The sequence below is a fragment of the Cottoperca gobio genome, chromosome 17 (genome assembly GCF_900634415.1).
Source record: "Cottoperca gobio chromosome 17, fCotGob3.1, whole genome shotgun sequence".
Classification (NCBI taxonomy): domain Eukaryota; kingdom Metazoa; phylum Chordata; class Actinopteri; order Perciformes; family Bovichtidae; genus Cottoperca; species Cottoperca gobio.
In genome coordinates, this window is record NC_041371.1 from 4,315,730 (window position 1) to 4,328,759 (window position 13,030).

General features: G+C 39.9%; 2 protein-coding genes across 2 annotated transcripts in view; one reads left to right on the plus strand and one right to left on the minus strand.

Annotated features, from left to right (window-relative positions):
• The window catches only part of tesk2 (testis associated actin remodelling kinase 2), a 26,576-nt gene extending 19,357 nt beyond the window's left edge, over positions 1–7,219 (minus strand). The window contains exons 1-3 of the mRNA XM_029454115.1: positions 6,811–7,219; positions 3,199–3,646; positions 2,584–2,703 (exon numbers count right to left, since the gene is read on the minus strand). Of these exons, the coding sequence (XP_029309975.1) occupies positions 2,584–2,703; positions 3,199–3,321 (243 nt within the window). The 5' untranslated portion in view covers positions 3,322–3,646; positions 6,811–7,219. The remainder of the gene's footprint in view (positions 1–2,583; positions 2,704–3,198; positions 3,647–6,810) is intronic.
• A 2,088-nt stretch (positions 7,220–9,307) lies between these two features.
• Positions 9,308–12,971, plus strand: LOC115022992 (zinc finger protein 808). Its single transcript, XM_029454120.1, has 2 exons — positions 9,308–9,748; positions 11,327–12,971. Exons 1-2 carry the CDS (start codon positions 9,481–9,483, stop codon positions 12,232–12,234), a joined length of 1,176 nt encoding a protein of 391 aa, XP_029309980.1. The 5' UTR covers positions 9,308–9,480; the 3' UTR covers positions 12,235–12,971.
• The last annotated feature ends 59 nt before the right edge of the window (positions 12,972–13,030 follow it).

Here is a 13,030-nt window from a genome sequence, read left to right on the forward strand (position 1 = left end):
CAGACACAGAAATCACTGTTCAAGTTCAAAGGCAGGGGCCTGGCTATAAGAGCCGACCGGCTCCACCACAGGACAGCAGAAACAACAGATGGCCACTCCTCCGAAGGCCTCCTCCCCCACATCCGTCTATCCTCCTCCGACCCCCCATTCCTCACTCTTCACATCCCCCCCTATATCTGCATGTATTCCTGATCCCTCTTTCTCCTCCACGCTGTGGCCTCCAACAATCCGTCGTCCCTAATCCTCATCTTCCCCAGTAGTCAACCTCAAGTTCTTCTTTTTCTCTTCTCGCCCCCCCCCCCTCCCGTCTACTTTACTGTCTTGAACGCTCACTTCTCTAACATCTCCTCTTTTACCCCCTGAAAATATACCCTTAGTGTCTTTGTCCTCCAAACCCTTTCTCCGCTTTTCTCATCCTCCCCCGAACCTAAGCTCTAGAAATTCTTCTCCAGAACTGTACACCATAAACTCCCAAAAACTTCCTTTCAACCCCCCATTTTTCGTCCCCTTCAACAGTCTTGCCGCACCAGCTCTGCGACATCAGAAGCTTTTCCCCCCCCTCCGGTTCCTCCTCCTCTTACCCTCAACCTCTGTCACCATTAATTTCACCGCCTTTTTGTTCCCGTCTCCGTCTGTCATCCTCTTTGACTTTAAGCTTTTCATCATTCTGCTCCATTTCCCCTTCGCTCTCTGTTTACCTATGCATTCCTCTCCCTCACAGAATAAAAGTATTAACAGATATTTCCATTACCCAACTAGAGGCTCAGGTGGCACTTATAATAAATTGCACATGGGGAGCATGGTCCACGAGAAGGTGTTGTTTAGCTTGATTGTGTTGAAAGTCTATTATTAAAGGCTAATTTATTAAAGGCACATGTATTTAAGTGGTCCATCATAGATCTAGATAAGGAAAAAGACAGAGACAAGCTGCTTCTATTAGTGTTTTCAATCACTTCTGATTTAACTCACCATGATCCATTACAGAGTCAACTTTTATATTAGAAACTTTATAATAGAGCTGCAGGGTGCACACGCAGCTTTAAACAGGCCAAGATGAGCTACACAATAACCTGCATCACAACGCTCCTCTCCGAGTGATAAAAGCTTGGATTTATTGTTTTGTATAGTTTAATAAAGTGTCTTGAATCCGACAGTGTTTATAATGGCACAGAGTAATGTTTTAGTCTCACAGTGTTTTATAGAATATCTATGGAGAAGTCAGGAAGTAACTGACGTGGCAGAAAGTCGTGGACAGTGTTTGGACAGCTGCTCTTTCAAGTTGAAATGTAGTTTTAAAAAACAGACAAAAAAAAGGGCGGTTTAATCCAACGTGGAGCCATTACTCGTTTCATTCACTGACACGTGCTGTAAATGTGGACATCAGTGATCGTAGCTGCTGGCAGTGTATTTGTGCCGCTCTGTAGTTCACTCACTTGCAGCGCACTGCGTTCTGAATAAGCTCCAGTGTTTGCATACTGTCGCCCACATGGGGGGTGTTTCTGACAGTAGACACACATAGAGCACAATAGTTACATAAACAAATGACTTAATATATGCTTAGTAAAATTATTAATGATTTTCTCAAATACAAATCTTTAAAAATCGGCCTGGGCTGTCAGACACCATCATCATCATCATCATCATCATCATCATCATCATCATCAATCAGCCCAACCCCAAGTTGCAGCCTGAGAGACACCATCCAATAGAGATCTACTGTTACATAGACGTACAGTCGAGGGCCTTTACATAACAAAAGGTCAGTCTCGCATGTACACAGGGGTGTGCGTCCAGAAGTCGCAACAAAAAGACTTAAAATCTAACTCTATCGGTCCATCAAGGACACGATTCTTTCTTTTTCTGCACGAGTGCAGCTCTTTTCCTAGATTAGTGGATGCCAAAATGTCACACAGACCGTAGTGGTCTCGTTAATAACAAGAACGAGACGAAATAGAGAAAATTAAATGTGTCTGGTGATGCTTGTTTAAAGAGGGGCTTCACATTTCACATGCCTGGGGAGGGAGAGAATACAAACTAACAGGGTTAACAACTCCGTGTTTAAGTGATGTCTTTGAAGAGATTGCAGATTATCTTGACCTAAAAATGTCTGGAAAACACCGAGAAGGCTCAGAAACAATCGGCCTTTGACCCACCAAGCATATCAACTTGACGCGATCAAATCAAATGGAAAATGACTTTGGGTTCAACAGTTTAAATCACATAAAAATGTCGTTTTCTGGGGGAGGGCCATGCACAACAAGTTCCTCTTTATTTCTATCACCATAAATCTTGACCGTTGCACAAAAGGCACTTGCATGACTTTTGTCACGTAGCAGAGGAAAAACATCGATAATGAGGTCAAATGAGTGTGTGTGTGTGTGTGTGTGTGTGATCTAACACTGTCCAGCCTATTACATAAACCAGGCTGGATGGATAGAATGAGGCATGAATAGAAAATGTGATCCAAGACTAAAATAAAGTGGTGGAAAGGGGTAGGAGATAAAGTCAAGCAAGGAAAGGCCACAAAGTCAAGGACCGCCCGAGGTCTCCCAGAAAAGAGAAGAAATTGTAACCTCCACCCACTTTGAAGACATCAGAGAAGAATCCAGAGCCAATCCATTCACAGGTGAAGTCATCAAGGCGTGTGAGACAGGAGAAGGCACTGATGAGGGCTCTGTAGGATGACGGCCACACCCTGCCCACCTGGAGAAGACAAGAACAGACTGGTATCAACAGGTTGAGATGAAGCCTCAAGGCAACCCCGCAAAGCCCCCCAACCCTCAAGAACATGAATTCTAGTGCGTACCTAATTTACCTCATCAATCAACAGCGACAAATAATCTTTCACACATTTTATGGAGCATGGATGTTCATGGTCATTTAGTTGTATTGGTTTTTTTACAATCTTTATCAGAACGATTGGCAACAACAATATTAATCCTCAAACATCCCATAATGTATGATTTTACCTCCTTGACTGTGGACAACAACTGACCCAGACTCTAACTGACTCGGCCCAACTTGGTCTTGGTCCAAATCCATCAAATGTCATAGTCCCATAGACATGATTATTGTGTGTGTGTGTGTGTGTGTGTGTGTGTGTGTGTGTGTGTGTGTGTGTGTGTGTGTGTGTGTGTGTGTGTGTGTGTGTGCCTGTAGACTTTAATGTACTGTATGCTCAGTACTATAACGACTGACCTGTGAAGGCGGGCCCATGCCCATCTCGGAGCCACCTACCCCTCCGATACCCTCTTTGTCCTCGTTAATACGTTCGTGTCGTGTAGGGAACCCAGCGATGGAGTTGCGTTTATTCCGGTCCATGGCGACGTGAAAGATGGTGACACCAGTGAGGGTAATATGGGCCTTTTTCTGTAATGTACCCACATGACAAGAGGACTAGGTTGTTTTAATGGTGCCGAGGGTTCCACGGCAGCACAGACTTCACTCAGTTTGTGTCCTGGGAGAAGATCTGTCACACACATAGACTTCGGTTTGAAATGTAGTTTAGGGCACCCCTGGTGACACACCCTGGCTGGATCCAAGATGTTTCCTACTAGTCCAGTTCCTCGCTTCTTGTAACTGGGGAGTCCACCAGGATGAGAGGGTTTTCACATGTTGGACAGATGTATAGCAAGCCCTTGGAGACCTAGAGGAAAATTAAACGTATGGTTAATAAAGGTTTGGCTCTTTAAAAACAGCTGTAGCTGTAGACTGGCCTGTGCCTTACGATGGATGAGACAAGCCACTATTGCTCAACAGGCCCAAATGTAATGGCTGTAATAGGGGCCGATTGTCCAATTATGGGAGATTAGCCAAGGAATAGCTCAGGTCCTGGACCTTTCTGCCATCCAAAACAAAATCAGCAGGGTACAAAGAGTAACAGGAAAGGAGGTCCGCAGCTAAAAGTCTTTATACTCATAAACAATGTGGCTTTCATAACTAACGTTTAAGAAAACCAGAGAAAGATCTGTTTGGTTAATAAGACGTGTTGAGTCTTGTTGTGACGTAAAACTCAACTTTGTAACACTGGATGTAAAAATAACTTATTTATAAGCAAACACCTGTCATGGATTAGACTGACAGAAGATTCATTGGCATCTATTTTGATAATAAATGAAACATGTTATTTTTCAAGCATAAATACCAAACGTTCTCTGATCTACATTATTGTAAATTGAATATCTTTGAAATTGAAATTGAAATTATAATGGGTGTTTTTCACTAAAGTTACAACCCTATTCTCATCCACTGCAGTTGTGTTAAAGCAAGCTGACACTAGCGTGGAAATGTAACTTGAAAACAAGGTAAACACTGAATAACTTTTCCTTTGTGGTTGAACTATTCCTTTAAGTACTCAGTGAGTTCATATCATAAAGTTCCCACTATTGCTTTTAAAACTACAAAGCCTGCCATCGTGCACTATGAGATGTCTGTCCCCACACACACACAGAGATATACGTCAGGTGTAATCAGAAATGTACAATGTTTACAAAAGACATCACTGGAAAGTTCAGGAAGCATATTACAGTAAGAGGAACTGTGGCAAATTTAAACGAAATACACAGAACCAGCCTATGTCACAAAGGTCAATCTTAGGCCAAGCAGAAGTCGCATGAGATCAGATGCTAAAAACAGCATTAAGATGAAACAGCTAAGTTTTGCATTCGTCCGATAGCATTACATCACAGACACTAGACGAGAGAGTTACTGTAGATCTAGTGGACAACTTCTGTCATCATTCTCTGTCCCAGCCACATCCATAAAAGGCTTTTCATCCTCCACTTTCCTTTTTCTCTCCAATGACACCTCATTTTCTGCCTTGTTGAAATGGTACGGCAGAAATAAAAGTGCCAGTGCCAAGAACAATGCAAGCCACAAGTACCAGAGCCGAGGTTGTTCCTTCTCATTTCAGCAGCTTTCCCACTCAGACCAAGAGCGAGAACTGAGACCCACATTTCATCCATGAGGTTGTATCTGAGTAGACGAGAATAGGTCAGCCAGTAAGATATACATTTACCCTCGTTTCAAAACAGCAACAGAGAAGAGCTTCTGTACCCACACACCCACAGCAGTGGTCAAAGCAGCCGATTCGGACGAAACACAAAAAAACTTCCTACGCTTACTAGAATTTCAGTCATGCAAATGATACAATCAAATAAAAATGGCAAACTCTGAGTTATTCTTTACTGCGGGTGGGTAACATTCTTCATTCAGGATGATCTTCCCAGCCTAAAGCAGTATACTGACCACCAAAAGCATTTCTTACACCCACTTCTGCAGTAAAAACAGACATCATCTAGCACCAGCCCATCAACAAACAGCCCCAACTACAGGGAAGACAACCTTAGCCACAACATAATATAAAACCACTTTATACCATTAAAAAATAGGATCATATGACACAGTCCTGTCATATTGAGCAATATGATAACTCTCAATGGACTATGCTGCAGAAAATCTTCTTGATGCAAGTGAGTGATTAGAAAAAGAAATAGGCAGGCCACCAGCGTTTGTTACTATATTTGTTTCTAAACTATACCCTGTTGCCTACATATCCAAAGGGCATGCATTTAAGACACCACAGCAAAGGGACTCTGCATGGAAAAGGGTGGAATTTTAAAAGCTGGTCTATAAAATGTGGCTTGTTGCTACTCCAAAACAGATGGGACATCTCCAAAGAAGCCCCAGGCCAAATGTTTTAACAGTAGTTTTGGGGACTGAACACTATCCAGCTGTGTCCCAGTGGATTACAGACTAATAGAAAATGTCAGCAATAAATCTAAACTTAAGTGATGTTATAATGATAGGCTGCAGGAAGGGTTGGAGTGTCTCTGAAAGGCAAAAAAGGAATTAAATGGGCGTGTGTGACTGTGTGTTAGACAGTTATGTGTTCATAGAGAAAGACTGTGTATATACCTGAATCAAAAAAAGACTGTTTTAAACTTATTAATAAAATAAAATAATTGACTTGTGAGTGAGATAGTTGAGAGATCTCCGTTCACTAAAAGAGCAATTATTTCAAGTATTTGAGCAAGGTCACATTCAACAAAAGTGAATGGAAGCCTCTTATCTGACCGCAATCTATTGTGTTGAATTGCACAGATAAATGAGCCGCTGCATACCTGTCATTCTTCAAGGGTTTAAAGTAATGAACAAGTCCATGGGGCAGGAAAAAAAACCTGCCCATTATCTGGATACCATAGACAGTTAATGAGTTAATGCTGCCAAGAAAGCTAGATACACCAAGTCAATTTAACCCGTCAGTGCCTGCAACTCAAACTTTTTACTTTTAAAGTGTGTTTTTAAATCGGTCAAACCATTCAGTTGAAACGTGAGTTTTTCTTGTCACACTATATTTAGTCCATGAACGCTTTTCTATATATTTCATTGTATGTTGGGAAATAATAGTACGTGCCATAGACTGTATTTAGTATCGATGAACCTGATAACAAGCAATGCACACATACGCACATTTCATATGCAAGACATTTAATAAACACAATGTTAGCGTTTTTCCTAATTCCTCAAAAATCCTGACTTTGACTATTAATTGAAAAGTGCGACTTTTCATATGTAAACATATATAAACTCGTACTGTTAGGTACCTGCCCAAAGCAAGGAGGTATGTCCTACCAGTTTCAAGACTTCATACCCATCAGATGCTGTGGCATTTCTCCATATCGTACTAAATATAGTAAGTCTATTTAGGCACAAAATAGCTGGATCACCGCCAGACAGAAAATGTAAACAAACCAAAGCAGGAACAATCAGTGTTATAATGTAGTCCTGGTTAAAGTTCAGCTGACTTACCCGTTATCATTTCATAGAGATGTTTGCAAGAACAGTTCACGCTGAAGTCCATGCCTTTCCCAACTTTACAGCACTTATCGAAAACGACAAGCGACCCCCCCCCCCCCCCAGAAACAGGTAACGCGGCTACTCAGTGACTAGCTGCTCGTATGCTAGTATGTCAACAAAACTCGAGCTAAGCGAAGAGCTAACAAACATTAGCGCGAGACCCACCAACAAACACAAAACAGGAAGTTTTTCGTCAACGACGGTTTAAAAGTCAAAATTCCCGAAGGCTGAATGCTTAAAGTGAACTCCAAGTCTGCTTCTGTCGTACTTGTTTCCACAAACGAGCAAAGTACGATGTTTGTTGTACCGCTCGGGATAATATTTCAGCCGATTGTTGCTGTTTGACAGCTCCGTCGTCTCTCCGCTCTCACCCGAGTAACTCCCACTGACCCCGCCCACATTTGATTGGCAGGGGAATTAACCAATCAACGGCCGTGTTAAACTCTCGAACGGTTATTAATAATAATAATAATATATGATGATATAATAATAATAATAATAATAATAATAATAATAATAATAATAATAATAATGATAATAATAATAATAATGATAATAATAATAATAATAATAATGATAACAATAATAATAATATTGCTGATAATAATAATAATAATAATAATGATAACAATAATAATAATAATCTACACGTTTTAAGTAATTAAACATAAAACAATTTTTAAAAGATTAATTTCAGTTTAAATCGGAGTTTCTCATAAAGAAGATTCAAGGGACAAAGGAAATAAAATCATCATGTTTGATTGTAAATTAGTTTTCAAGTTGCAAGTTCAAGTTTATTTATCTATCACTTCTCATACAAATGCAGTTCACAGTGCTTTACAAAGGGTAAAAAGAGGCATACAGCAACAGAGGGCAAATAAAGAGAAAGAGAGAGATTAAATAAATAGCCTACATTAGAATAATAATGATAAGATACAAATTAATTACTTCATGAGGAATGAAACTGAATAAAAGGGTCAATTATAGCATACTGAATGAAAATGTAACTTTAACATGTAATCACTCAAAAGTATTTTTTCATATATGACTAAAGCATGAAATAGGTCAAAACTCAAGTCTTGGGGCAAACATTTTCTGCAAAGTGGTCTATTTTGGTTTCCAAATGCAACCTCAGTCACCACTACTTTTGTTAGATTTATTGTGTCTCACCAAAGCTTTTTGATGTGCAACAAATTGGGAGAACTTGAAAGAATAGCCTTTTTGTTTCTTTTTTCTTGACCTCGTATTTTTTAGTGGGAAGATTATGTTAGCAGATGGTCACTGGCAAAAAGTTTGAGAATGTCTTTCATACATAACGTATTTGGGGAATTTATTGGCAAATAAATAAGTTATAGGCATGAGTATGGGCCAAATTTGATAGTTATTTTCCTACAAGGGCAGGTGCTTTGACCTTAGCTTTTGTACTTTAATGGAAATAGAGCATCATCTAGTGGACAAAACTAAGCAGCACTGCTATACACATCAAGCTCAAACAACAGCAAGATATTGCAACCCACAAGTGTTTTCAGTTGCTTTAAATATGTGTTAAGCATCAGTTTGGTGCAATTTTGGTGATAACATTGTTAAAATAAGTGGCGTATGGATCATGTGGAGTTCTAAATAGGTGTCCGTTCAGGATTCAAACATTAATAGATGCGTCATCTCAGCCACTCCTTAAGTGTGTCCTGTCAGAGTAACAAACAGGATCAGACTATTAAGCATCACATGTCAAATATCAACAACACTGGGGAAGGTCAAGTCACATTTACTTTGATCTACCTGTATCTCTTCCATATTATGAAGGCCCATTTCCACGCCTTATCATGGCAGCATTTACCATACCAAGTGTTTTCATGGCACATGTCACAATTAAGATACTTGTGACATAATTACCTGATTGTGTGGTCCTGTGACAAAATATTAATTATTTAAAGACTGAAAGTAATATAAGCAATACAAGATATTTGACTTTATATATTAGTCCACATAGATTTGTTATAACAAAATTACCCCAAACGTCAACACTTTACTTTAATTCCCCCATTTTGAATTAAAAGCAGCATATAATACACGTAATACTTTGTTTATAACACTACAATGTAGTTATAAGAGATTCAAATGTGTCAACAATTATAGCTATGAAAACATAACTTTCAATTAATAATTAATAACACAAGGCTGCATAAATATATACAACACTACATCAAATAATCTTACAGTGTGTAATATGAACATGTACAAATATGTTTATGTGCATGTGTTCAAAACTCGTGTTGAGCTTGAAGCTTAATGTTTACATTGTAGTTTGTTATAAACCATTTATTATAGTTGCACAAACGCTAAACGTGGAGGAGGTTCTTCAATGCATGCTTTGTTTTTAGTCTTTGATTTCCTGCAGAGAAATTGTCCCACCATCAGCGCCGTATATCCTCCGTCACATGACCCAGTTCGTTTCCTGTTACTATTGTATCACACTTCCATGTTGTTCGCCTGAAACAGAATCCGTAATGTAAAACTACAAACAGGTGAAATTGTCACTGTCTTGTAATCTGTCGCACATAGAAAGTTAGTTTCAACGTGTCGTCACTTACAGCTCGTGGAGGTGCTGACCCGGGGGGCGACATGGCGAACTGTGTGGCTTTCCAGAGCAAGTTAACCTCGATCATGGAGGTGCTAGCTAAAGCTGCGGTGGTGGAGATCAGCAAGCTGTGGGAGGACGGCTTCGCCCTCGTGCAGGTGGAGCTGCACCGGAGAGAGAGCGAGATCCAAGCCCTGAACAGAAAGTTAGTGTTCATGGAGAACGAGCGGTCTCAAACTACATATCTGACTTCATCATCATCTTCCTCCAAGAAAGAGCAGCAGAACAAGCTGCTGCCGCCCACCGGTGATGGTAAGGATGACCACTGACTAGACAATATATATTAATAATAATAATATTAATAATAATAAGGTATATACACTCAGTGGCCACTTTAATAGGTGCACCTGTACAACCTAACGGTTCTGCCATAAAGTTTACTTTTATGACGCCTATAATGTTCCGTTTTTATGACACTGTCAAAGAGGTGTTAATTTAATTATAAACCTCTCAATATATCCTAATGTACTCCAGTGGATAACTACATCATCAATAATACAGTAGGGCTGGCTCAAGTACTGGCAGCCGCAGTGGCACTTCCGGTGAACGCTGCGTAAACCTACAGGTGATCGCGTGCCTTTTTAACGTCATATTCAAATTAGAAATGTTAAAAATGTAATGGGAGTGTCTGTAAATATGCAAAATAAAATGAATATATATATAAAATAACATATAAGTAAGTGGGAAATGACATACTTGTCCTCATTGATAAACTATGAACTTTGGCAGACAACAAACGGCAGCTGCCACGGCATGTCAGCTGCCACGATTTGAGCTGGCTCTTCAATAATAAACAATCATAATCACATCATATTACATAAAACAGTATCCATCAACGGGACATTTATTAACAACAATTTAGAAAATTGATTAGTCTTTCAAATGATCTGCTTTTATGGTTCCAGCTTCTCAAACGTGAAGATTTGCTGCGTTCCTCTGTGATATTATATGAAATCTTTACCTGTTTGTATACTTTTACAACTGTTAACTCCTCTGTATATATCATTGTAAGTGTGTGTATATGCAGTATGTATGTATACTTATCAATATGTATTTACTACATTTATTAATTTGCAATAACTGTCTAACTAACTTTTATTTATGTTCTATTTCCTTTTAGGGTTTGATAGTTGAGTCATTAAAAAAGGACTCAACTATCAAAGTAGTTGCCACTACTCTAGACCACCTCAACAATCATTTAAAAAAAGAACGTCCAGGTTTCTTTCAATAAGGTCAGCCCATAATTAGGAATTGCTGATATCTACGAGCATTGTTAGCCTTTAAACTCCAACTTGGAAGGCTACTTCCTGATCTTATTATCATTTAGTGCAGTAAAATTGGTCCATTGTAGGATTAGTCTGTTAGTCAACGATTTAGAAAATTGTCAATTAAGTTAATTAAGAAGAAATGCTATTTGTTTGTCTATTTTCGATGTGAGGACTTCTCTCTGTTTTATATCTTTGTAAACTGCGTAGCTTTAGGATTTGGACTGTTGGTCAGACAAAACAAGCAACTTATTTAGTATTTTTCTCTATTTCAAGACTAAATTGGTAATCTATTAAAAAAATAGCTGGTCATAGGTTTTTGTTGCCTTGAAACCTTTGAAACCCCACTTATAAAATAGCACCTGTTGCACCTATATTACAGCACATACATACTACCAGCTAGTTCTTAATTTAACGACTCACTTGTGTAGCAGCATTTGTAAATTACAGTCGATACTACCTGCATTGCTCAGTCACAAGAAAAAATATCTTTACAACAATATTTTTCAAGGCGAACTGTCTGGTTAATAAAATGTTGTAAAATGCACCTGCTCTGTCGTTTCAGGGCCGATCATCGATTCCGTGCAGACATTGTGTCCTGATCAGAGCGTCAGAGAGAAGACGGACGCGTCAGCGAATCACAGAACACCCCCACCGTCACAGACAGAAGAGAGACAAAGTGAGCAGCTCAAGTCTGACCTCTGTGAAAGTTACGGCAGAGATGACGATGAAGACTTAATAGTCAAGCTCGAGGGCGAGGACGACGTCCAGATCATGGAGCAGATCGTGGACTCTGATCACAGTGTTAACGATGGAGCGGGTCCCCATGAGCTGGAGCTGCACCTCCAACCCGGCGAGGCCATGGAAGAACAAGAGAGCCGGCAGTGGTCGTCGGTTTCCGTGGGAGACAGCGACACTGCTGATGACTCGGACTGCTTCTTTGAACCGAAGCAGCTGTCACAAAATCTGGACTCAGAAATCCTTTTCATTCGGAACGCTTTGGACATTTTTGATAATTCCTCAGAGGCCGCATACTCGGACAGATTTCTGAGAGATAATGGACCCGGTGCTTCAAGTAAATCCAGGGATCCTTTTAACCAAGTTCAGCCAAGTCAGCATATAGAAGCAATAGACCCAGAGAGAGGAGTGTCCATCAGATTCCTCCCAGACAAACAATCTCAATCTAAAAACATATCGTCTTTTAACCCGGACAGCAGATTCTTTCTTTTGAACGACCCCGAGTTGCATAAAACGATAGCGAGTCGGCGCATAAAGGAGAAGTGGTTCATCTGCCCGTTCTGCGGCAAAAGCTTTGACCGCCTCAGCCATCTGGAGATTCACCAGCGAATTCACACGGGAGAGAAACCGTACACATGCGAAACATGTGGCAAGTGTTTTTCTCAGAGGAGCAACCTTCGCACCCACCAGCGGACTCATAAAGAGGCTCTATTCCAAAATGATTTGATTCAGTAGAGTGTGAAGAGTGGGAAAGGCTAGATATATCAGTGTCGTTTGTCTAGATTAACTAACAAATTCCCTTTGTATTATGTTACTGAAAGGTAATGTAGCTGACTGATTACTGTGCATTTTAGATCAATTATAACTTTGACATAGCTTGGATTGTAAGAACTAATTTTGGTACTTGTGTTCTGTGTGTTAACTCAGCCAGTTAAGAGATTTATAAAAACTGTAAGGACATCCAGTGGCAGCTTATTGATTTATGCAGGTTGTGTATGATGACTGTGGAAGACACTCTGATGTCCTTCAGCATTACCGGTATCCTCGTACCATCACCTGGCTCACAGTGAAACGTAGAGCAGATCTGCACATAAGTGGAGAGATATAAAAGAGAAATGACCTGAAACCTTTTAAAAGACAACGTCAGCGCTTAGAGGATGAGAATGACTTCACACTGAACTATGGCGTCGTGTAACGGACGACTTGAGTTGTGTGTAGTCTTTGTAATACTGCTGACACGGAAGGTTTGGGCTCATATACATTTCATTAATGTAATTTGAGACTTTAGCAATATCTTTCCTTTTGTAAAGGAATGTATCTGAGGCCAACAAAGAAATGCTAATTCTTCATCTTTGCTTTTTAAGAATTCAACTTTGTATCATTGCATTGCATGTTGGGAGATGTAGTTCTCCCTGTAGGTCCTCACAATGTGTCCGCTCTGAGTGGCAATAATTCAACATTTTGGGAAATGTGTCTGTTCATTTTCTTGAATAGAGTGAGATGAGAAGATTGATACCACTCTCGTGTTGAA

What these genes read in the sequence shown, in the direction of transcription:
- LOC115022992 (XM_029454120.1), top strand. Translation starts at nt 9,481, where the DNA reads ATGGCGAACTGTGTGGCTTTCCAGAGCAAGTTAACCTCGATCATGGAG. An exon ending in GCTGCCGCCCACCGGTGATG is followed by an intron (nt 9,749 to 11,326) that starts GTAAGGATGACC and finishes CTGTCGTTTCAG; the next exon opens with GGCCGATCATCGATTCCGTG.